General features: G+C 38.1%; 1 protein-coding gene across 1 annotated transcript in view; it reads left to right on the top strand.

Moving 5' to 3' along the window:
• Nucleotides 1–26,834, top strand: part of CAMK4 (calcium/calmodulin dependent protein kinase IV) — a 170,524-nt gene that overhangs the window by 64,270 nt on the left and 79,420 nt on the right. The window contains exons 2-3 of the mRNA XM_062018973.1: nt 8,266–8,344; nt 25,131–25,193. Coding sequence (XP_061874957.1) covers nt 8,266–8,344; nt 25,131–25,193 — 142 coding nt within the window. The remainder of the gene's footprint in view (nt 1–8,265; nt 8,345–25,130; nt 25,194–26,834) is intronic.

Below are 26,834 nucleotides of genomic sequence, written 5' to 3'. Positions count from 1 at the left end.
TATTGCCTTAATGCTATTGTCATTTTCTCAGAAAATGTTTTTCTGTCTAGTATTAGTGTGCACCCTTCTGCATCTTCCTCTTTCTGATGTAGCTTTCTTATTACATAGCTATGAAATTTTCCATGTCTGATTAAGAAAGATTACTTTTTTCTATAGGGAGAAAGCTTCTAGTAATCAAAATCCTGTAACCTTTCTTCTACTTCCTATCCCTTGACCAAGAGAACCAATAGTCAACTATGGGATGTGTGAAGGTCTTCCTACTGCCACATGTTATCTTTTATTGCAAAGAATTGTTTGGCTTCTGCACCTGGAGGTTGTCACGATGAGCAACAATCAATGATGTCAACACTTACTCGAAGTACAGGCTGTTTAAAAGACTTCTTGTGAAGAAGTATGTCATCTGAGACAGGCAGGCAATTCTGTAATGGCCCAGGAAGGAAGGTCTCACAACACACTTTGAAAGGTTTTTAAAAGTTTTTATTGCTCAGTGCTATTTTTCCTCTCATGCACTCTTCATTAAGATTAAATAAACACTACTTATTCTTCAGTAGTATCTCTTCAGAGGGGGCAATAAAAGGTACTGCTCATGAGATAATGGTATGAAAATTGTTTAAAATAAGGCACGCATACTTCCAGGAGAGTGGTATCCACTGAGCTGTTTCAGTGTCCAGGCTTGGTGTGCTACTTAGGGAGGGACAGTAGCTGTGTGTTACACAAGCAGAAAGCGCATGGACAGAGTCTATGGCCATGAGAACATGCCTGAGATTGCTCACCCAGGCATTTGTGTCTGCAGCTGGCACAGGTGGTCTGAGCACCACCTTTTGAAAACTTGCCCCAGTGTTTCCAACGTTCAGTAACAAGGACAAAACTGCATCCTGCTGGAAGAGGTAGCAGTTCACTTGCTCCATACTTCCTTTCCTTTGTGCTCTTTCATTGAACTACCTAAATGTGAGTAGGTTAGTACTTTCCTGTCCTAGAAAAGATAAGAGCAGTCCCAAAGGAAACTCTAATCTAAATAAAATATTCAAAATTGGTTTCTGGATCTATTGGACTGCAAAAGCTTCATGTTGAAAAATCAACCTGACATTTTTACAAGTTCATTTCCAGTCAACTTTCAGCTGAAAGTTTTCTTCAGACTTGATAGGAAATAAATTGGTTTTCCTATTGAGAACTCCCCAGCTGTTTTAGAAATATAGTTGTTCTTATGTGCAGTCTAACTCAATTTTTAACAGGGCTAAAGGTGCATTTTCTCTACATTTTTCTTCCACAGTACTGTATGAAGTGTTCTGATCTTCACCTTATATCTGCATTTCAGTTTTGTTCGAGGACAAACTTCCAGCAAGTTGAGTTACACAGAGAGCAATGCAGAGTGAAAAAGTTATTGCCTCTGAAATTCAGTGTAGTTTGATTTTTGCTTTCATATTTCCAAATTAAGGTCTAAGATGATGATTCTTGTGCTTTCAGTCAGTCTGTGGTAGCTGTGCTGTTCCACTCAGTGAAAGGGAGGCAAGCCAAATTTGTCAAAATGCTTAAAGATATGTAGTGCTGGTGATCTGTTTCTGGTCCTTGATGTTACCCACCAGCTAAACAGAGACTTAAGAAGTAGTATTTGAGGGGAGAAAAATAACAGAATGTTAACACGGCTGAATGCCCACTGTTTTAAAAGGCAATAATGCCAAGTATAATGAAGTATTTAGGCTCCTTCTGGGATAGAGATCTTTTTCTATAAATTTCCTGCCATAGTTGAGGGGGGAGCCCCACTGAAAGCTAGTGAGACATATGCTGCTGCAATCCCAGCAGGAATTATCAGCTACTGATCCAGCCACCATGGCAGGAGTGGCTCGGACTGCTGCATTTTAATTAGCATTTCACCAGCCAGCCTAGCTGTCATCTAAAGGATTACAGGTCTACAAATTGCTGTCTGTGGAAGCTACAGGTTCAAGAATATTGACAAGCACTAGTTTGATGACTGGTTATTTAACAGCATATGTCTTTTGCTGGTAATGTGCTTATGTAAGGCTCCTTTTCTTTGTGAATGCAGTGAAGGCTGAGTATTGAAAATGTGTGTTTTCGTCTATTGCATTGCCTTTCCAGGCCAACTTGAACAGGAATTGATTGCTAAAAAGTGCTTTCTCCTCAAATATTAGAAAATCAACACAGCAGCTAAAATTCATAGAATAGAAATCTGAAAAGTTATGGATGATTTTTCTTGTCCAGACAGAATTCTGGAATGCAATGGAAATAGCTTTCCTTTCCTGAACTGTATATTTTTTTTCCACCAGCCTTGTCTTCAAAGATTAGTTTTATTCTTTATACAATGAGGGAGTTCAAGGTTTTCAACCACACAGACACATTTTCTTTGTTTTGCAACATTTTCCATTCTCTTCACAAGTTACGAAATAACGAGGACAGGAGGGCTGCAGTTGTGCACAATTGTCTGCAAGTCTTGTCTATATAGATACAGATGTTTAGAAAAAGCTTTCAGGTAAAATTTGAATAATTTAAGAATTTCATGTAAGTTCACTGTAGAAAGAAAATTTGTTTTGATACACTTTCACGTGAAATGCAAGCTGTGAGAATTTTCAGATTACATGTATATGCTTTTTTAAATTAAAGCAATAGAAGTAATACTATAGAACGTGCATTGCTTAAATGTAATTTTTGTTTGTATGTATGTTAATAGCTTTGCCTATGTTTTTTTTTTTATACTATCTAGTCCTCAAATTCAAGTAGGGTATTTAATTTTTAAGTCTAGGAGCAGTCATTTCATTCCTGTAAATTAATTTTGATCTTACAGTGTATATATCAGAAAAAAAAAAAAAGGGTGTATTTTAACTTTATACTTTTGTAAACTGTGCAAAACCCACAATATTTTTTATGGAAACAGGTACTGGGCTTTGGTCTAATACTGTGGTTTTGGCATCACAGTCTTCCATGGCTCTATGATAGGTACAGTTTTCCGAAGACTGTTGATTCTTTCACCTCATTTGTTTGGACACACTAGATTGTGTAATCATTCTTTGACCTCATGAAGCACAAACTAATTTATTTTTCAAAAATCAATTCAGAACTTAAGGAATTTAATCCAAATGAAATTTACAGGAGACTACATTGAGGAGTGTATTTGTACTGAGTTGATTCAAAATGCAGTATAAAACCTGGGATGAGTGGGCATGGCCTGGAGACACTGACCTACTTTTGAAAGGACTGATTTTCCTACTTTCAGTGAAAATACTGTCAGTGACTGTTTATTATAAAACCTGCGTCTCTAGGAATTCATCTTTTGTACCTACTTGTGACCAAACAAACATCCATCTATGTTTCTTGTTTGTTCCTGTTTCAGAGGCAGAAGCTTTTTGTGGGTCTGTGGAAGGAAAGGTTTTTCCAAATTGGTTCAAATTCTGTGTTTTTTCTTTCCCTGGCTTTTCTCTTTCTGCCAGTCTCCACTGTGGGTCCAACCTGATCCTGCAAATTCCATTTTCTCCTTCATGTGCAAGTTCTGCTGATCACTTCCACCTCCTTAACACCCCTCCTGTGTGTCCCTGCCTGCCTTCCATCTGTGCTGACACCACTATTTTTGACTGCATGTACCATGCCTTTTCTTTCAGATTCACAGTCTGGACTCCATAGCAGAGTCAGAGCACTACAGTGCTGTTTGCCAATGCCTAAAATAGTGTTCTTCTAAAATAATTGTGAATTCACTAACACCCGAGGATAATAATAAGGATACTAAACAAAACATATCTTAGGGCAGCAAAAAGTTTTCCATATACGTTTAAAATATTTGAAAAACATTTTAAAAATTTACGTGGAAAACAAAACAGATGCAGAGATCGGTAATGGAATTCTAGTCTAATTTCATATATTAAGTGGTACTTTCAATACTTCAAATTTTTCATGTAGTCATTGAACTAATGACTAGGGGAGTTTGTCATGTTGCTGAAGTATTTGTACTGCAGGAAAACTACTTTTGTGTTAATAGTGAGTTGTAAGTGTAGCAGCTGTGATACATTCCATGCATTGGACACCATGAGGTTTCTCCCGAGTTGTAGTTGCCCTCATTATAGGCATCACATGGAAGTGAGAGTTTATCATGTCTGTTATGACCAAGCAATTAAGAAATACATAAGATACTATTTTTAGGGATTTTTTAAGTTCAGAACTGCATATAAAAATGTATTTGTGTAGTAAAGGATATAACATACATAGTAAAGTGGGTGGAGGGACTTTTTTTGTTGTTTTGTTCTTTACCATGTTCACAGTTACATGTGGGCTTTCAGGACTAAATCTTTACAGAATTTGTTAAGCAGCTTTCCAGACAGAAACACATATGCCAGAGAATGACAAGTAGAAATTCTAATTTTTACTATTCTCTAATTTGTCCAACTGTATATTCCAAGAATAAGCCTTTCTTTGGTATTGTTCCAGCCATCTTCAAGTAATTTATGTTTTGAGTTCCAACCTCTTATTCTAGGCAGAAATACAAAAAAGAAACAGCCAGATGCTTCTTTAAACCTAACTTTCTTTAGAAGTAAATAAGTGCACACTTATATGCACAAGTAGATAAAATATTTCTTATAAGTGTGTATATATCTATATATATATATGCAAAGCTAAATAGCTATCTATATATGTATGTATCTATGTATTCACCAGCTACAGAGAAGGAAGAGCTGGCAGGATCAATTCTAAACATGCCAACACAATATAGTGAATAATCTTGTGGTTGGCCACATTTAGAGTATGAGAGAGTTAATTTCTGGTTTCTAGTCTGAATTAAGAATGGGTTGCTTGTCAATCACACAATGCAGTGTACTTCTGCAAGTGATTATTAGTTGCTTAGAGTCATAGAATCATAGAATCATAGAATAGTAGGAGTTGGAAGGGACCTTTAGAGATCATCTAGACCAACCTCCCCGCAGAAGCAGGTCCACCTAGATCAGGTCACACAGGAACACATCCAGGCAGGTTTTGGAGATCTCCAGAGAAGGAGACTCTACAACCTCCCTGGGCAGCCTGTTCCAGTGCTCTATCGCCCCTGTATTCTCAGTTTATTCAGCTGAAGCTGTTCATGCTATAGGATTAAATATTCCCCAGTCTTGAACGCTGCTGCTTATCGTGTGCCTTAACCATCAAGTATAGGCGATTGCTTTCTGTAGCACTGGTAGTATTTATCATTCAGATGAAGTGGAACACCACCCATAGAGAATGAGACATTCAGAGCTCATAGTCTGGCTATCTGGCCATACATTCAATGTCTGTGGAAAGTTGCCTATTGCAACAAGAGTTTTTTGTTTCTGCATATTTGCATTTTATGACTGAACGTATCACTGAAAATTTCAGTTGATACAAAGTCCAGACCAGGCTCTTAGAGACCGATTGATAGCAGTCAAGGTTTGATGTTGAAAATCTTAATAGCAAGAGGTTACAATTAGCAGTTCTCTGAGCTTTTCAATGAGATTTTTGCAGCTGAAGCTCCCCTCTGCTCTTTGGTGATGAAAGCTGGAATTGCTCTAATCATATGTGTGACCTTCCAAATTATAGAGGATGAAGAAAGCTGTATGTGCTAGTTCATTGGAAGACTCGCAGAGTTTTGTCAGGAAGACAAAGTATGCAAAGCAAAATGCCTTTGTTTGCACAGGGCAGTTCTGTTTGCGTTTTTCACCAGAACCTACAGGCTGCTTTCCACCCTGCCTTTTTTTTTTAACTCATGGGAAGAAGGAAACAGAACCTGTCATCACCAAAGGGACAAGGAGTCAGGTCTGTACTAGTAATCATTGTCTGCTAAGCTTTCCACCATGCTGGTTTCTGGCATGGAAGAGGAAGGCAGTGTTGTTAGCTCAGTGATCTTTTTACTGGCTGGTGAGAACATGTCTGTCAGTGCTGGGCGTAGGCACATAAACCGAGGGAGAGCTCTCAGAAAGCATTCTCAAGTCTTGTGATACCTTGTAATCATTTTTCTACCCCCCAAATTAGGACTCCAGGGACATGCTGTCAGAAACCTTTACAACAGGGAATAATGTCTAAACTAGCCCTTCTGTGTGTTTTGAATAGTCACTAAGGAGCCTGATGGCAAACTGCTCTTCTGGACACGCCTTGATGAATTCCTATCTCTTCAGGCTGTCATATACGTCTTTCAAGGATTGTGCTGCCTCACTTCCAGCTTTGGGTATAGTCAAATGAACTTTTGATGGTGGTGCCATGCTCAACAAGTTGTCCATCTCATCACTAAAGCAGTTCTGTTCAAGTGTCAGAGGTAGTTGAGTGGGTAGGTTTTTATTCCTGTGGAGGACTTTGCAGAGCCAAGTTACAAACTGGTAAAGCAAGTACTGTCAATAGCACTACTGAGAGACTATGTCTGCCTTCCGTTGCCTCAGCAGCAGTGAACACCTGGAGATGTGCACAGGAGTGGTAATTATTTATTTGGATTATCAACTGCACAGTTTATCTAATTGTGGCCTCAACCAAATAAAATGATTTCTGAAAGGTTTGCTGCCTACTTAGTAAGAGCATATGTCAACTAATGAGTTTAATGTTTACATTGCATTCTGAATATGTGAAGCAGGGTACAGGAAAAATTTGCAGCTTGTGCACTGACTTCACGATTACAGTGCTGTAGTGAATTACTGAAAACCTTACCACAGCAAGTCCTTAAAATTTTATCTTTTAATATTTTTGTTTGTACTTAAAAGATGTTAGGGTTTTTAAAATGTAGTGGGTATTTTTTTTTCCTTGCTAAATAGAGCCTTTTGAGACTTGGCCAACAAGAGAAGATCTAATTAAATTCACGTAATGATTCTGGGAGTTACTGAGCCTTGCAGTACTCCCACACGTTTATCAATATACTGTAACAACAGACAAGTCATTTTAGTGTTTGAGATGAAGTAAAGATTACTTTTTGTGTGTTTGATGCATACAAGCCTTCAGATGATTGCGCAGCATAAGTGACCTTTCCTGAGCAAGAGGTCTCTCAGAAACAAATCTTCTCAATCAAATGCCAGTTCTTGTGCATGCTCATGTACTCATCAAAATATGGATGTGTCTAGTCCAAGCATTACCTGCCATCTTTTCTGTGATGAAGAGGGAGAAGTGCAGAGTGTGCATGGTGGTTTTGTGCAGAGTGTGCATGGTGGTTTTGTACAGCAGTGCACACAGAATAATAAACCTTCTATCACAGTTTTATTCACATAGTCATACACAGCTATGCTATTCCATTGGTTAAAAGAAAGCTGCTTGTGTCATTGAGCAGCTTGTGATCATCTCCTGTAGACATAGTGAGCAACTATTCAGAAGTGATGAGTCTCAGAGTAGGTGACAAATCTCATGAGGACAGGAGGCTTCCAAAATTGCCTCAAATCCAGTGCTGGCACGTAGCACTTCAGTGCATCTATTTTGATGGTGGCTGATGCTGGGTTTCTCAGCAGTGTCTAAAAGTAAATGTGGTAGAACAGAAAACCACTATAGTTTTGCTGTAAGTTTTTCCTCTCTTTAGCCAATTCATAGAGTACAGGTCTCTACAGTAACAAGTAGAGCACAGCAAGTAACCTCAGCAGCTGAGCCTGCTTCTGGAGACTGTCTAGCCAAACCTCCCACTGAGAGAAGTGTCTTCCAACCAGCAGAGCCATAATTTTATGTTATGAGTGATCAGATTTAGCACATTCAAAGGAGTACACCTTGAAGGCAACCAGAAGATGTAAGCCTAGTTAAGTTTTGCTATGAACAAGCCCGTTCAGTTTCTGCTGAATTAACCAAAAGTACTGCTCCCTCTATCTAGTGTCTTTGGCTGCTTGGGAAGGTGGGTAAGGAGCAGCACAATAGTTGTCTCTTGCCTTCTTTTCTGTCTCAATCCTTACTGCTGCTATCACAGTTAGTAAAAAAACCCCAGTGCAGTAATTGTTGCAAATGGATTGCCTCAACAAAGGCAAGGTGTGTTGTCACAGGTTTTCGGCCAGATTACAGTCCTTGCTGCCCTGTGGAAACCTCTGGGATGTGTCACAACCCAGAAAAGGTGTGACCAAGAGGCATCTTAAGCTGTTGCAAGTTCTGTTGACTGAACAACTGCTGCAAGTCAACAGAGTATTTATAGTGGGTTTTCTTGTTACATCCATGGGGAAAATTGACATATTTTGGCCCAAAATAGGAGGAGTAGAAAATGTATTTTCAGCTAGGCAACTTTGTTTATTGATATATTTTGAGAGGTTTATGTACAACTATTCTTCTCTCTCTCTCTCTTTTTTTTTTTTTTTTTTTTTTTTTTAAATTTAGTGGGGCTACATCCATTGTCTACAGATGCAGGCAGAAAGGGACCCAGAAACCTTATGCTGTCAAAATGTTGAAGAAAACAGTAAGTTCCTTTGTTTTGTTTTGCTTTGGGATATGTTTGGGATTTTATCTGCTTTTTTTTACAGTTTGGTTTCTTGGTTTTGGGGGGAAGCACTTTAAGTACTGTGCTAAGCTTGTATTTTTTGTGACTGAGCTTCTTCTGCTCCTCATCATTAAAACAGCTTTTAGAGGTAGTAGTACTTCATTGGGAATGCCTTACCCCACAAATCTTGCTTGTACCTTCATCTTATGTTGTCTGTATAAACTTAAATACAGGCAAAACTTTTCTGACAAAAATGTCTTTTTATTCCTCTATGGAAAAGATGCTGGTTCTGAACACATTAATTGTTCCGTGATTTCATTTTGCTTCAATGCATTGTTTTTCTCAAAAAATACCATTACATGCTTTATCTTTATCAGAAACTGATTAAAACACAAATTCAAACTCAAGCAAGATTAATTTTTTTGTGGAGGTTTTTTTCCCTCTAGAAATTTACAGGAGAACCAGTTGAAACATCACTCTATATATTGTCACACTTCTACTGCAGCTACTTGACTGTGTGTTACAAAATAGATGGTGGAAAGCACGAGGAGAGACTAGGGAGGAAAAGTTAGTAATGGATTGAGAGGCTTCAAGGCAGAAAGAGAGCATGGGGAGTAGAGTAGAGCAGTTCATGTTCCTAAGAGTACAAAAGAAATTTGAGAGGAAGCAAGCAAGCTGTGGGGCATGGACATGATTTTTATTCATGAATGGTTTTGATTGAGTTTATTCCAGTGTTAAATTGTCATTTATTCCATAAACTTTAGGAATGTTCACGTGTAGCGATATAATGATGGGTGGGTAGGCGTAAACGTGTCTAAATGCTGAAATAACTGGTGGCCTCTCTGTAACATATGAGTGGGTTCCAGCAGAGTAAAATATTGGCATTGATTTGTCATCTTTGAAAGTAAGCCAAAGTGCAAACTGGCACAGAAATCCACTTGTATGTGCTGCTCCTGGATTTGTATCTGATGCACTGGAGGAAGCAGAGCATGTTCATTGCGTTGCTGCAGCCCCAGGAAATGAAGGGAACTTAAAGTTTTTATCAGTTCTTTATGCCAGAGTTTCTCATGTTTTACAGGTATACTTTTTTATAATTCTCATTCTGAAATGCACAAGAAAGAATGATATTACTTTAAAATATTTGTCCTTTTTTTGCCTTTGTGAAAATGTTATTAATGTTTACAATGTCCACAATAATACTGGATCCACCTATTTGTTTCTGACACTAGCCAATTTAGACTTTTTGCAGACTTACCGTAGAAACTGCACTTTCTGAAAGTACAGGGAATATAGTCTAGCAAGACTATAAGAATACGGTTATGTAAATTGTTTGCAGAGCAGCTGTGCCTTGGCTTAATGAAGCATTGATAGTATTAGCAGTGAGGTTAAGCAGTTCACAAAACTGAGTTGTTTCCAAATGGAACTCTTTGGGATGCTTTGTTATGTGAGCATGTGATTCTACTGCACAGCTGAGCTAATTTTTGTAATTGAGGACATGGGAAGCAATACTGTAAGTGTGTGCCACTGCTGGTGTCTGTGTGCCATGAGCTACTGTAGCTCCATTCCAATTTGAAGATATAGTTATCAAAGAACTTGTGTGTTACACTGCTCCCACAGCAGGAGGCTTGATCTTTTGCTCAGAATATCTCAGTGTAAAAATAACCAAATGTGGGCCAAATCATATACCAAAATTTTGACTGGCTTACATTTCCTGTTGACTTTTTTTGAACAGTCAGAATAAACAGATGGCAGTTCGGTTGTGGAGAAAAAGTGAAGGGAGAAAAGGGGAAGAGCCTGTGACTGTTTGCTTTTGACACAGAGTCCCATTTCTTCAATTTTCTGTTTTAAATACACATAAGGAAGTTCAGACAAGCACAGGAAATTAGAAGAAGACAAGGAAATATGGAAAAAGAGCAATAATTTTTCCATTCTAACTGTCTGACTTAAAACACTGCACTGAACAAGACTAACTCAATGAGGAAATACTTCTCTAAAAAAGGGTGAGGGTCAGGGAGAGGATGGTCCAGCTTCTTCTGGAATTGCTAACAAATGATATATGATTAGGAGTCTGGTAGCTGACTGGCAGCTCCATATTTGTGAATGCCGATCACTACAGTACTGTAATTTGAAGTAAAGCATTAGAATTTTTTTTTTATCCCATGGACACAGGTCAGATAAGAATAAATGATCCTTGTGGATTGAAGTACTGTGCTAGGAGCAGGCAGCAAGAAACTTAAAATGCCTATCAGTGTTCTTTTCATTTAAATATTAAAATTATTTTTTCATTCTACCTGACTAATGCATTCTCATTTTTGAGCAAAAAAATGTTAGGCAAGACATATCAACCACTTCTGAGAATACACACTTGTGGAGAGATGTGAGTTCTTAGGAGATTCTGTAATTAATATTTCTTCATCTAGCTTAATAAAATAGTGTTCTTATTTGCTCAGTTCTCTTTGGTTTTTCTCATTGCTAAAGCTGACAAAGAGAAACAGGGCAAAACATGTTTATGCAGACCTTGTTTGTCAATAAAGCAATATTTTGGGAATATCTTATTTCAATTTCAAGGTTTAATTCTTAAAAACGAATTAAAATGTTATACTATTCCAAAAGAAATATGCTTTTTTGCTGGTTCATAACTACTGAAACAGAATGCTTCAGTTCCATATTTTGTGTTGATTTTGTCAAATTCTCTCAAAGTGCAGAATTAGCTTTGAGTCCTTTAAGTTACACTTTCGGTGAATAAAATTTAGTTGAAAGAACACCTCTGGAATAGCTAAAAGATAACTGTTAGAAGGACTAAAGACATCCAAAGAAAAATTTATGTATGTATTGGTGGGAAAAAACCCTTTCAGATAAGGTATAAGAAGTTAAATTTGGAATAATTCTTAACAGGTGTAAAAATAAATAATAATAATAAAAATATTTGTATTTTATAAAAATATAAAAATAAACTATCTATATTGCTCATCCAACCTTTATGGTCAGGAACTGAGCATAATTGAAATATAGAATTGTACTACATTCTCATTATTGGATTTTTTACTGTGTTTAGTAGCTCTCTCAAATTCCACTCCTGCATTAAATATAAAGGTTTGATTCATGTAGTTTCTTTGTGGGGAAATTTGTTTCATGAAGCAATAAAGAAGCAAAACTGAATCATATAGCACTTCAATAAACTCATCAAATGAGCAGAGTACATTTACGAAACTTTACACTTGAAATTGCAAATATGAGGTTGTATAGCTTGTTTTTCACTACACAAATTGCCTCTACTTGATAACTTGGTGCTTAAGAATAATGAAGTATCTTTAGGATACACATTACAAATATTAGTGGTACTACTCTTAAGCTGAGACTTAAAAATTATCCGAAGTTTACAACCAGTTGTTCTGGAACAGTTATTGCAAACAGCATTTAGCATGTGGATCGTACTGGAAGAAGATGGAATTCTTGAAGGGAGCAAACATATTTATGTGCTGTTTATTAAATTAAACCTCTCATCTGCAAACCTTTGTCTCCATATGGTGTGTTTTGACAAAGATAGACAGTGTATTAACCAGGGCCAGCCTGAATATTGTCTTATAGTCTGGGCAGGTGAATGCCTTCCAAGAAATTAGATCCACCTCTGCCTTCATTTTCCTGCCTGGATCTGGAGAAGTTACTTTAAAAATAGTAGAATTGATGACCTCTGATCCATGGTTTCTAATTTAAGACCCCAAGTGCCTGCCTACCTTATAGGTCTACTGAGTGCTAACAAATGTAACTGAATTAATTAGGGAGCTGCCATCATAATAAAGCAACATACTTTGTGGAAAAAAGAATGGGATGCTGAGCAGCGTTGTCTGGAGCCTGTGTCCTTGAGTATTACCAGTTCATCCCATGTGTTGTTGGCCAAGGTATTTATTTCGTTTTCACCATTCTCATCCTTAAAAATGAGATAATACTTATTTACTTGCTTCTCAGCAATGCTTTGAATGATAGCCTGGTTAATATTCCTAGGATTTAATTGATAGGTAGTGTCCCCTAAGATCGATTATTATTATGAAATATTAGGCCTTCTGTGTCTCAGTCAATGAGGCGTGCAAGTACAGAGATTATTTTTGAGAATTCTCATTTTGGTTTCATTTTTTTTTTCATGTGTGGGCATCCTCCCTCACTGGGTTTGTAAGGCTTAACTAATACTTCCTCAGTACTTTATAATTAAAGTCAGTATTTATGAGTCAGCATTCTTCTTGCAGACTGTTTGATGTTAAAAGTCAGACAAATGTTCAGGCACATGAACTTTTTTTCTCAGATTAGAAACAGAACAACAGTTTTCAAGCAACGCATATGCTAGAAATAGTTGTGTTGGCATTAATCTAATTGTATCAGTCAGACAATTTGAGAACAACAAATGGTTTATGTCTGTGGAACAGAGAGGAGTGTGAGCAAATTCAGAGGTAACAGTTTTGCATCCTGGATAAATGGAGTTGGCTGCATAGAGTAAGGATGTGAAGGAGATTATAGTAGTCTACAAATGAACATACAAAGTCTCAACTGTGTTCATGTTTGCATATGTATACACATATATGTGCGTATATAGACACAAGCATTATATACAAATATATGCAAGCATATATACATATAATATAACGTATGCATACATTTTTATTATAAACTATATATAGTCCCAACTGTACAGGGAGTATAGTTGTCTGGGTTTTTCATTTTGAGTTGCAGTGAATTGGTGGTATTATATGGTAATCAGGAGCCTCATGCAAATGTTTGATCTGTTTTCATGAAGGAGTACTGCTTTCAGTAAAGCCTTCCCAATTGATTAAGAGGGTAAGCACCACAGGGGGATGGAGACTGTGTATCACACTCGGAGACAGCAAGAATTAGTAAATTGGTCTTTTATTGATTTCTGGAGAATACAGTGAATGCTGGTAGCTATAAAATGAACATTTTCATTTGCTGCCATGCGTCCTTAAGGGATTTACAATTTGAGTGCCTCCTGTCTCCATATACCTGTTTTTAATGAGAGTATCTCACTCTCTCCTCCCACTGTGGTGTAGGAATTGCCACTGCTCTTACTGGACTGACATTTGAGAGTGATCAAGTTTGCTTAGCAGTCATACCTGTTCCACAGAGAAAGCAAAGGCCTGACATAATACTTCAATTTGTCTGAAGTGCTATGAAAGTATTATTTTTCCTGCAGATTACAAATGTCTGAAATATGTTTATGTATTCATGTATATTTAATGTATTTTTTTAATTACAAAATTGGTATTAGCAAATTGTATTAATGTAATGCTCTATTGTTCAAATTCAAAAAAGGGAAAAAAAATCACATCATGTGTAAGTCTATGTGAAAACAGTCAACTGCACATCAGTACTCACCGTTAGAAAAGAGTATTTGTGTCAATTAATTCACACATTCTCTTCTGTTAATCATTCACACACAAACATACACATATTACACATGCTGTTGCTTGATCATCATTGAGAAATGGTAATTTCTTAATTACCACTCCGTCTGCAGTACTAGCTCTTATACATGTAAAGTATTTTTCCTGGTTTGCTCATTTTTTTGGCATCCATGTCATCATCTCATTCATGTGTAGTTCATACTCTTATGTTTCTTCTGAAAGATGGAAAAAAATACTTCAGTCATATTTATTTGAGTGAAGAAATAAGGCAGTGAGGGTTTGTGTTTTCCACTGCTTACATCCAATTTTCCCTCATATACAAAGAAATTCTGGCTTCTGCACTCAGACTTATTACTTTGCAAAAGAAAGGACTTGTAAGTAAAAGTTAAGTCCATAATCTTAGTGTCTAAAAATAACAAGAAAGTTCATTTCACATAAGTACTCTATAAAAGGAGAACTATTTTTTTTTCTTCAGTAAGATGCCAATAGCTTTTTGCTTTAGAAATTAAGAAATCAGACAGCAGTTAGTGAAAGTGGAAATTTTCTGGAAAAACAGCTTTGGAATACACTGGTTTAGTCCTTGGAAAGCAAAAAAATGGGTTTTGTCTATACTGACAGAACATCCTTCAGAAAGGAAAAAAAAATCCCATAATGTAGTTGAAAAAATCCTGTCCTGCATACATATGTATTGAATCATATCACATTATAGTGCAGATGATGTGTAAAAATGACTTAAAATATTTTTCACCCATTACCATTTAGACTGAATTGCTGTTCACTTCCTGAGGAAGTCATACCTTGAGTTAAGACTTTAAGAACAGAAAGAATGTATTATATCTCTTTTTTCCTTACTCCATTTAGTTTATAGGTATTTAGCTCTCACTCATTTCTTATTATTTGGAAATAGAAAGGTCAGCTAATAAAAAAAGGAAATTATAAAGCTCAGCTCATCATTATGCAGTTCAAGGAAGCTCAACCTACTGTATGCACTACATTGTTGAACAAGTAGTTCTGAGAAACCAAACAATATCTTTAGGTGATTAATTTACTTAAAAAAGAAAAAAAAAGAAACAAATGACACATATTTAGCTTTGAATTACTTTTGTATAATGATCTGAGCTGCACATTTTCTTACACAAACCTATCCATACATGTCTTTCTCTCTTCTTACCTGCGGTGATTTGTCTTCTCTATGGCTTTAAGCCAGCCTAGAGGAGTTTTATTTGTCTAGGGTGCACATACATGTAGAGAGGCAAGACAGGGAATAGGAATGAAATGTGTTGCTGAGTGAGGATATATTCAATGCCTAAAGCAATGATGCAGTCCTGCAAAACGGCTGGGTGGAGGTACAGAGGTAAATATTAGGCCATCCTCTTCAGAGATTCTTTCTTATTTACAGCCTGTTAAAGAAACCTGGAGAAGGGCCTTTGATGGAACTGTACTGCAAGGAAGGCAGGACTTCTGCATAGATGGATGGTCTATGCATTTTGTGACTCTGGAAGCCTTCCCACTCTGCATTTTAGGAAGTTCTTTTCAAGAAACATGCACTGTGACCTTATTATTGCAGGTGTGACAATTTTTCATTCCGAGGGAGAAAGATTAATCTGGTTCTACGGTGTCCGGCAAAGAATTAAGGGAAAATTCTTTGCATGCACAAAAATGAAGAGAAGATTGCAAACCACAGTGTTTTCTCCAATGCTGTCTGTTCAGTTGTTGGAATAAAACAGGAATAGTTTACAGCTTAAAACATAGCATCCTGGCATTATTCCTCTGATCTGAAGCTGAGCTCTCTCTAGGCTCTCAGAGAGAGGCAAGTTTGAGATCTGTAAGACAGAAAATTTCTTCTACCGAGAACAACTTGCTTAGCAAACTGGTTACACTGGTGTATTTCAAGGCAAAATATATCCTTTTTGGCTGAGGTGGTTTCCTTCTGTCTTAGGTCCTTTAAGAGAAGACTGACTGCATGTAGGGAGGAATGGTGGAAATTAACACAGCAAAGGTAGAAATTAACACAGCAACTGTTTAAGTGGCACAACCTGTAAGTTCCAGTTATAGAAGCTTCTTTGAGAAATCATGAAGCCATCAACACTGCTTGTCTCCATGAGATATGTCACTTGGTCAGAGCATTTCCCAAGGCTCGAACTAAGGTTTAGCACAACTTTCAAAGCTGAATATTGTAACTGCTGATGGTTGCAATACTAGTGTGTATGGGTGAGGATCATCCCATATTTTTGCCAAACTAAACTTGTTATCTGAATAAGGGCTTCCTTAAGCAAAAAACCATGACAATCACAAAAACCTCTGAATAATAATAATAATAAGACGTTTTCCTACAAATCTAAAGAAACCCACATTCTTTGTTATTTCTTCCCTTCATTTTAAGCAGCTTTCAAATACTGCTGTTTTACAAGCTATAGATTGAATGAGCAGATGTTTGAAACTCCAACTGGGCATGTTTTCAGTAGATACAATTGAAACCATTGGGAAGCATTTCCAGATGTAATAAGAAATAGCATGAACAAGATGATTTGGTTTGTATTTCAGTCCTATGGTATTAAAGTCACTTTAATTTCCATTTTTTTGGGAGAATTCTGATTTCAAATTTTTTTTAGAATTGCAAAGATTACATGATATGCTAACTTCTGGGGAACTCTAAGCAGTTCTGTCAGCAATATCAGCATACAGAAATTTAAATTCTGTCTGCAAGATGCATAACACGAGTTTGAGTTCTGATTAAAGAATAGTAGCACAAGAAGTAGTAGTATGACAATAACTGTAGGTTTCTGGTGGACTGAGTGGCAAACATAGTAGATATGTAAAAATATGAGAAAGTACAGTAAAAAAACCTGTGATATGACTTTCAAGAATTTTAGGGAAAAGTCCTAATTCTTGAAGATGTCAGCCCTAATTTCTACAAATGAGAAGCCAAAAATCTGTTCATCAGAACTCCTGGAAAATTATTAATTTCACTGTTGTAACTAATTTCAGTTATTCTTTTTGGTCCATTACTGTGTTACACATACACCACCACAGTGAGAAAACACATCAGCATATCCATGTTTTATTGTTGAGGAGCATATGAAGTGAAAAGCTAGATCCATAAAGTATTTGTATCCAGGCAATTAGTATGACAGTATCACAGTTCACAACATCAATAAATACCTCTGGTATCGTTTACTTCACAGGTAGAATCTGCCTTTGATTCTTCAGGCTAAAGAGATGTCTCAGTCTTTGCACATAGAAGGGACACTCCAGTCCCTTCCTTCATCACCTTTATGCCCTTCACTGAACTCTCTCCCATATGTCCTTGTCTCTCTTGTACTGGGGAGCCCAGAAATGCATGTAGTAGACCAGGTGTGGCATCACTAGTGCTGAGTAGAGGGGGAAGGGTCTCCTTCCCTGACCTGTGAGCAACACTTGTAATACAGCCCAGGACCTAAGAACTTGTGTGTTTTAAGCCAAGTCTTCTTCTTCCCATGTGATGGATTAGTGACATATATTCAAAGAGAGATAGCTTTATTACCACAAAGCTTCATATGGAGCTTGTTTTTCCCAAAGTTTATGAGAATGTGGTCTAAGTATTGTTGTAATAAGGACCTTGAAGACTTAGGTCAAAGGTCCCAGATAGTTTCTATTCACTGAGTAGCTAGGCCTCACCAAAACCTGAAGTAACATAAGGACCTACAAGGTCTTCAGGAGTAGTATTTTTTATAAGCACCAGAATTGCGCCTCAAATCACACTTTATGCATCAAAGGTGTTTTTAAATGTGATTCTGTGTGATCTGACAAATCTGCATGTGAATTCAATGGCTATAAAGAGAGATATAGGTGAGTCTCCTGAAATTCAAATATCCACCTGCTCTAGTTCAAGTTCACATAGCTTACAGTTACCTCCTTTCAGCATTTCCCTCATTTACTCCTAAATGGTATGAGGCATCATGGAAAACAGACTCAAATATGAAAGGGAGCCTGTGGTTCTTGTGCACAGAATTCACAGGTTGGGGTGATGGGTTGTAGAGGAAAGTCCCTCTATGTTCCTGCTGCTCTCAGCCTGCTCAGTCACTTGTCCTATTTTTCTAGCACAGCTCATAGATCCTGACAGAGGAGGCAAGTTAGTGTGCTGTCATTAATGTAATTGAGACATCCTCCATAGGGGTTGGAGAGATGTAAGGACAAAAGCAGTCTTGTAAATTCAAACATTATTTATTGACACATAGCGCGAACAAGAAACAGCTCATAGTTTCTAATCTATTACCTATGCACTTACCTTTTGATTTCCATATTGTTCTTAAAAACATCCTCCTCCACCCAGCTTTGGGAACAGTAGCAATGGCACTAAAAATAGTGACTAGCTGAAATGAGAAGTCATGAATACCTAGTAGCCTGAAATTTGTTTGCATAAACTATTCAACAATTAACAAATGTATTTGCATAAATTTGTATATAAATTAGTCAGGAACAGACATAACAACCAAATTAGTAGATGAGATCACAGCATATAATAAGGTCAGTTCTAATGGACATATAACCTGTTCTAAACTCAAACATAAAATGTGTTATTGCAAACAACCAATGCTGTGAAAGCTATAAGTGCCTTTGGGCCTTTTCTCACCCCTTCTTCAGTGATGTCACCAAGATAATGTAGGTGAGCAACAGAACCCACTCATGTGTGTTTTCTGGGACTATTACCTGCAATTAGTCATCTTTACCATTGAAAAGATGCAGGGCCTGTTAACCAGTATGTCAGCATTGAGTCTCTTTCTCTGGGGTCTTTCAAAACCTACCTGGACAAGTTTCTGTGTGACCTACTCTAGGTGGCCTGCTCTGGCAGGGGGTTGGACTAGATGGTATCTCAAGGTCCCTTCCAACTGTTAAGATTCTGTGATTCTGTGATTTGATTTACTGTGCTGAAGTGTATGCAATCCCACAGATCATCTCTATTCATCTGATGGTTTGCCTGCTAATGTACTGTGACTTTTGAGAAACAAGAGTATTGCTTCCTTGATGGAATGTTTTACCTTTAATAGATTAACAGTACTGTCATATGCATTCCTCTTTCATTTTTTAAAAAGCCTATGTTTGTACAAGCCCAGAAATTCATTCCCTACTTCCTGTGGGCAGGCAAGTGTTCAGCCATCTCCAGGAAAGCTGGGCTACATCATGCATAATGGTTACTTGGGGGAACTAATGCCATCACTAAGAACATCCCCCATCATCCTCCTTCTTCTCTGACCTTTATAGGCTGAGCATGATGTCATATGGTCTGGGGAATCTCTTTGATCAGTTGGGGTCAGCTATCCCTGCTGTGTGCCCTCCGGACTTGTACACCCTCAGCCCGCTCACTGGTGAGAAAAGGCTTGGACTCTGTACAAGCTCTGCTCAGTGAGAACCAAAATATCCCTGTATTATCAACACTGTTTTAAGCACAAATCCAAAACATAGCGCCATAGTAGCTACTGTGAATAAAATTAACCCTGTCTCAGCTAAAACCAGCACGTCTACAGAGTGAAAACTCAATGCTGAGTTTGTGGAAGACGAGGCTTTACCATTACTGCTGTGCTTTATTTTATTGTTTGATGTATTCTTCAGACACTTCATGTTCATCTTACATGTTGTTATAGTCAGAATAGTCTACCATATTTAAAACACAAAAAAACCCCAACCCACTGTTTTGAACCTTTTGACCTAACACAAAGAATTCTGCCAGCCTTGCTGAGAAGGTCAAGCAATGTCACAGCAAGAACAGCCCCTAAAACATAGGAGGAATTCTTTACTTGATAAACTTAATTTAACTAAAAAAAGGGAAAAAAGATAAAAAATCCCTGAAGTATTTGTTAAATAAATTCCCCAGTTGGAACAAAGAAGTATCCTTTCATTCAGAAGTCTCAGCTTTTTAGAATTCTGTTTTACCCACTGTCCACTGCTGTGCTGGTTACTGAATTACACCTGAGTAACTCAGATATAGGTAGACTGGGTCACATATAAAGTGTCTGTTTTCATTTGCTCTGGGATATTTCTGTCATACCACTTTTTGTATTCTCCAAGATTGTCTCTTACTTCTTTGTCGTTGAAGACTGACATCTTTCATTGATACAATCTTTCATTGATACATAGACCAGCTCATATCTGTGATTTCAGTGGTTCTACCCAGCTTTATACAGATGAAAAGGCACATTCAGATGTCATCTTTAGACTGTTTCAGACTTGAAGTCTTGTCTGAAAGATTTGAGAGATTTTTTATATATGAGCTGGGCAGAAGCTGCAATTCCTGTTACCCAGGACACTGAAATTCAAAAAGGAAACCTAAAACTGTATAGACAATATGTACTTTGAGTCTTCTTCTTGTGGAGATTTATTTAAATTAAAGCTTTAGATTCATGCATATTCATTTTTTTCTTGAAACCTTCGACTAGAACCTGGATAACTCAATAGCCCTCTTATGTAGTTGTGACAATTAGTACCAGACCTTTTAGATTAACAGGGAATGGGCAGCTCAGCTAGTCTGTATCTGTAGAGCTTTTAATATATCAGCTTAACTGTGAGAGGACAAAATAATGGCAAAGTTATAGATGTTAATTAGCAGTTGACTGTAAAATACAGAAGAGTTTAGGCTGCAGAGCAGTTACTTTAGCTGAGATGAACATAAAAACTGTCTTGGAAGTACTTCTAATGGAGTGTGGTGGCAAGCCTATAATGATTTGCAACATGCTCCCTGTCAGTGAGAAATACATACTCAGAGCCTGACCTGCTTTTTCAAAAAAATAATTCATTGCCCAGATTAGAAGAGTTCATATGGGTCAGTAAGTGGGATATTAAAGAAGGAGCTGTAAAGACATGAGGAGGAGAGCCTCTCTGAGGTGGACAGTCCTGAGAAGTTACTTGAGAGCCATTTATGTTGGGTGCTTCATACCATTTGCCTGGGCACTGTGTTGCTACCTAACCTACATGACAGTCACGGCTGTCCAGATGTACCCCTCCATGTCTACAGTGCCCTGGGGAAGGAAAGCAGCAGTCTGGACTTGCAGGGTGACAAATGTGCTCTGCTTCTTGCTGCCTACTAAGTTTGAGAGGTCTGTATGTCTGTTGGCTGCCTGCTTGTGGGATGGTGTAACATATTGCAAGGCAGCAGCTGGATGAATCTGTTTACAGTGACAGTTTCATTGAATTCTTATAGGAGCAAGACATCTATGTATCAGGGATTTGTAGCATCAGACCACCTCTCCCTCTCAAAACATGGAGACATGGAAGAATCTCAGCTTCCATTAAGGATTTTTCCACCCCTTTCCCTTGTGAAAATAGTCTGAAATTCATCAATCACAAACAGACTGATTATAGGCCTAGCACTTCTTCACTTGCAGGACCAGTATCAAATTTCAAAGACACGGTTTTTGCAGACATATATCTATAAACTCGGGAACTGCTTATGACACAAAATAACTGGAGAGACAAAAGACTAGGAATAATCACCTTTTTTTTTTTAATGTAAATGCTTTAATATGAATTAAGGGGGTGAATAATTTCATTCACTCACACTTGCAAATGCCCTTTTAACTTTTTGGGCCTTCATTGTGTGACATACTCGTAATGCTGCTAATCCTATGTCTGTCTGTCTGTAAACAGGACATATGATTGCAGTTCTGAGTTGCACAGTGTGCTACTGTTTGTCTAATAATTTTGAGTAACATTGCAAAACCATGTGTCCAGCTGCAGTGTAGGTATACACTTGAGTTCAGCTCACTGGGTTCTTGGTCTGCTACTTGCTCCCAAGTTCAGGTTGCTGAATCTGTGCAGCTGCAGGTACTTTATCTAGTTAGATTTGCTTACCAGTGCTTCGTAAGTCACAGCTCCTGGTTTGTTTGCTAAAAGCATACCGTGGAGCTCACATCTACAAGCAGTTCTTGCAGATCTGTTATGTTTTGGCCGTGAAAGTATATAGATGTGGGTTTCAATAATTACAGGACATCTGGCAACTTTGATTTTTTTGGTTTTGATTTATAGGCAATCTTCATGCCTAGGGTCAGTGGTGAAGAACTGATAAATAAATAACCATTTCAGGATTACCTGGCAAATGACTTCTCAGACTGATGAGGATGTTCCACATCTTCATAGACCTATGACAGTAACGCCTCTTAAACGCTTCCAATTTGAAGTTTGCAAACAGCAAGTACAGCTTAGTAAAATTGTACCAGTGTTAAAATAACCCAACCGCACGACCTGGTGCAGAGCTGGTGTTTTTCACACAGAGAAGGGTAATCTTTTAAGTAGAAATCAAACTACACTCATGAAATATTTGACCATAAGTCTTCTGCAGTCCATTTATCATACATGAAAATAAAGGAAGCTTGTGGAAGGATAATTGCTAACCTAGTGGAACCTGGAAATATCTGAAAGTTAGTATTTGACTGTTTTTTCTCTTCACAAACAGACTGGTTCTGCTGACATTATTCTCGACTGCGGTATACTCGCAAAGGTCTCACTGTTGCTCCTGTGACTAATGTTAATTTAAGGAAAGCTCAGATAAATTTTTCCAAGTTGTACTGAATATGTAAATTGCATCGAAATAATTTTGCAGCCTCATTTTGGTCAGTTACTATGTCTGTGCAAGTCAGACCATTGTATTTGATCTAGCCAAACATGATGAATTAGCACAAACATTTGTGGTAATAGGGTATTTTAGTTAAATTATCTGACTTTTAAAATGTTACTTTAGTAGCGTACACTATAGAGTGACACATCTGACTGTCATCCTGTCAAATAATTTCTGTCAGCAGTAAAACTTGTTAAATTGCTGATACTCCTGCCCAAACTAAAAATGGGCCAAGTTTGGCCCTGGTATAGTTAGGTACATTTTGTTGGAAGGAGATAAAACAAGGCAAATGTTGATACATCTGTATACTTAGTGTAGGAGGAAGTAGGAAAATAAAAGTGAGAAAACAGGCTATCTGTAATATGCCATGATGATATATGCCATTTTCCAGGGTGCTTGTAGATATTTAACACTCCTAAGTTATCTTGATGGTGTATATGACCTATATCATACCATTGCATATTAGCATCTTGAATTTTTAGGTAGATTTTCCTCATATGCTGTCTGAGGAAGTATTACAAAACTCTGCTTTTGTGTCAGGTCAGGAACTGGACCACAGAGGAATTTGCCAACAATTGCAGAGTAAATGTCGTAGGAAAGCAGGGACATGAAACTGAGTCTCTGTTCACTTTTTCGCTTAATTTCTTGCCACCTACAAGATAAGAGGAGGCCTTCATAGCTCCTCATTTGTAACTACTTAATCCTAAAAGGAAGCATATTTATAGTTTGGACAGCCTCTTCCCTGCCTTCTGATAGAAAGGCTTGATGCACAAGCGTTTTCAAAACTGCAGAAAACAAAGATTGTTCAGTTTGTGCTGGTGCTTTTGGATAAGGTAAATTGCAAAGACTAAACAACTGCCTTGGGGAAACAACTATCCATGCAGGCTTGTACATTATTTTTTTCTGATCCTGTCTGAGGTGCAAACTGTATGAGAACAGTCCAGACATGTATTATTCTCAGTATCGTCAAGAGCCCTTGATACCCAGCAGCAAGCTTTGGAGCCTCTGGCTGTGCATTTGCACTCATAAAAAGTAACCCAGAGTTGAATAATGGCATTGATGCCAAGGGGATGTTGAAAACCCGCAAGACCACGGGCTGGTGCTCAGAGTATTTTAGGAAAATTACATAGGAGATCATTCTTCAAACCTGCTGCTCACTGTTTATGTAGCAGGCAAGAGCAAAGAAACTTGCATTTCGAGTAGAAAATCATGAAGTTTATAAAGCCAGTGTTGGCTGCAGAGAGTCCTGTGTTTGATCCCAGAGTAGGCATTTCTCTGTGAAGATTTAGTTAGTGACCATGTTCTTTACCTCCAGTTAGGCCTTCAGGTAATGGAATGTTTCATTCCTCTGATTTTTGCTTTCTGCTGCTTCGCACGTGCACTGAATTTAGCCAAAGTTGGTTTTCCTTTCTTACGTTTTGCTTTCTGGCAAAGCCACCACAAGAGGTTAAATGTCAATGAGTTTCAAGAGATACCTAAGGGCTCCTGTTCTCCACCCATTTACACCAGGGCCAGAGCACTTTGGCATTAATAACACAGAATTACGCCCGACTGACTGTAGTTCTGAATGTGGCTACTCTTGCTGGAAAAAAATAAGTACATTTCTTCCTTTCAGTGATTTAAAAAAAGAGATTGTTTTTTAATTGTGTGTCTTCCTCACTTAGAATTTGAAGGTAGTTTTATATCCCTTTTAAAGGTTGGTATATTATGACTGTTCGTTTCCCATATGATGTAAAAAAAAACCAAAACCATGTGTTTAATGAAAAACCTTCACTGAAAAAACCCACAGAATCTCTGCTTAGAATGTTCTACTTGATTTAATTGGTGTCATAATTTGGAAAGCTGTAGGGACTTGCTGACTCTCACTCATTTTATAACCTCTGAGATGAAGTGTGATGTAGAAGAAACAGTGTAGAATTTCTCTAGGGTTTGTAAGAATATTTGCAAACCAGATAGTTTCTTCATAAGTATATTAATTACCTTAGCAACATAAAAGCATGCATAATTTGTTTTAGAGTGTTTTCCTTTCTTGCTTGCTTAAGTATTTAAGTTCTGGGAGACCCTCAGTTGTCTTTCCTGATTGAAATATTCCCCAGGCCTGCATTCTGTGTGAGAAATGACTGATGTCCTCCAGCAAGACATAGGCTGTGCTTGTTTTGGTAAAGTCTGAAATCTGAGAAGCGAGGGAATGGGAAGGGATAATTCTCTCAGAGGTTTAACAAAACAGATAGTCTTTTGCATTAATAGATTGTTATGTTAGATATATCTGAAGAAAACTGAAGTTAAATATTATACTCCCTCTGTGGCAGGAGACATTTGACTTTTGCATCAGTATTTTGTTCTAACCAGTAGGTTGCACTACTTTGATGTGCAAATCTAATATGCATAAACAGTACAGCTGCTTAAGATAGGATACAGAAGCTATCCTAGAATAAACTGAACCAATGTCAGTAGTGATAGACAAGGGCAAAGCTGGAGTAAATGTAGGAATTTTGGCACCTTTCAAAAATGTCTCATATGTTCTACTTGTGTGACTTTAATGTAGTAATTTTTCTAAATGCAGGGGTTTTTTTAATTACAGTATCAGTCTTATGTTAAACAAAAATTATTCCTCTCAGTGTATTTGACTTCTGTGTCTTGCATCAAGTTTTTCTCCTTGAAAACCTTGAAATGCTGTTTATACATATTTTCCTGTGATGTAGCTGCAAGTTTCTGTGTTGAACATAGAACTAAATTTTTTACTTATTCCCTCCCTACTTTTTACCAGGTAGACAAGAAAATTGTCCGCACAGAAATTGGAGTTCTTCTTCGCCTTTCGCATCCAAACATTGTAAGTTTAGACTTTTTCTTTTACTCCACATTAGTTTTGTTTGTTGTAGAAATTTGAATGAATTCTTACTCTTTTCATGAGAGATAACTGTTGTGGTTCACCTGTAGAGACATGAGTCCTGGCTTAAAGCTTTGGGTTCTTTTCATGAGCAGGTTAGCAGCTTATTATGGAAGACTGTTCAATTATACTTAACACTTTAAAATAAGTTACTGATGTTATGATAAAGGGAGAAACAATGCAAAAATAAATGTAAATGTAAGGGGAAGTTGGTATTGTCAGTTCTTGGAGACTGGGGAAGGTCTCTCAAAGATGGGCAGGGTAATGTAAATGATGTTTGCTACAGGCTACCTGATCAGGAGGATAAAGTGGATGAGACCTTCTATGAACACCTGAGATTTTCCTCATAGTCAGAATTCCTAGTCCTCATGGGGAACTTCAGCCACCCTGACACATGCTGCAAAGCAACTCGGCCAAGCACGCCCAGTCCAGGAGGTGTCTATAGAATGTTGATGACAACTTCCTATCATAAGTGGTCGAGGAACCAACGAGGAGGGGTGTGCTGCTGGACCTTGTGGAGACAAAAAAGGAGGGTCTGGTTGGGGATGTAAAGGTTGGAGGCAAACTTGGCTGCAGTGATCATGAGATGATGCAGATCAAGATCCTGTGTGGAAGAAGCAGGACACCAAGCAGGATTGTGACCCTGAATTTCAGGCGAGCTGACTTTGGCCTGTTCAAAGACCTACTTGGAGGGATCTCATGGGGTAGGATCCTAGATGGTAGAAGTGCCCAAGAGAGGTGGTTGATCTTCAAGCACCACTTCCTCCAAGCCCAGGATCGGTGTGTCCACACATGCAGGAAAGCAGGAAAAGGAGGCAGGAGGCCTCAATGATTGAAGAAAGATCTATTGGGACAACTCAAAGAGGAAAGCAGAAATCTATGAGAGGTGGAAAAAGGGACTGATTTCTTGGGAAGTGTACAGGAAAATTGCCAGAGCATGCAGGGGTGCAAATAGGAAGGCTAGAGCCCTTCTAGAATTAAACCTGGCCAGGAAAGTAAAGGAAAACAGGAAGGGGTTTTTTCAGGTGCATCAGCAATAAAAGGAACATTAAAGGAAATTTGGGCCCGCTGTTGAACAGAGAAGGTGCCCTGGTGACCGAGGGTGCAAAGAAGGCTGAACTACTGAATGCCTTCTTTGCTTTGGTCTTTACAGTCAAGGTCAGCCATCAGGAAGCCCAGTCCAGCAAGGATAGTAGGATGGCCTGGACAACAGAGGACTTGCCTTTGGTGAGGAAAAGGAAGAAGTTAAGGACTTGTTGGGCAAGCTTAAGGCTCATAAGTCAATGGATCCTGATGGCATGCATCCAAGAGTGTTGAGGGAGCTGGCTAATGCGTTTGCTGAGCCACTCTCCATCATTTTTGAACAGTCATGGAGTACAGGCAAGGTGCCTGATGTCACTCCAGTCTTCCAAAAGGGCAAGAAGAATGACCTGGGGAACTGAAGGCTAGTCAGCCTCACCTCCATCCCTGGAAAGGTGATGGAACAACTCATCCTGAATATTTTTAATAAACATATGAAGGAAAATATGGTTATCAGGGGGAGTCAACATGGCTTCACCAAGGGGAAATCGTGTTTGACCAACC

The sequence above is a fragment of the Colius striatus genome, chromosome Z, assembly GCF_028858725.1.
Source record: "Colius striatus isolate bColStr4 chromosome Z, bColStr4.1.hap1, whole genome shotgun sequence".
Classification (NCBI taxonomy): Eukaryota; Metazoa; Chordata; class Aves; order Coliiformes; family Coliidae; genus Colius; species Colius striatus.
The sequence above is the reverse complement of the archived record's forward strand: the minus strand, read 5'-3'. Positions and strand labels throughout refer to the sequence as shown.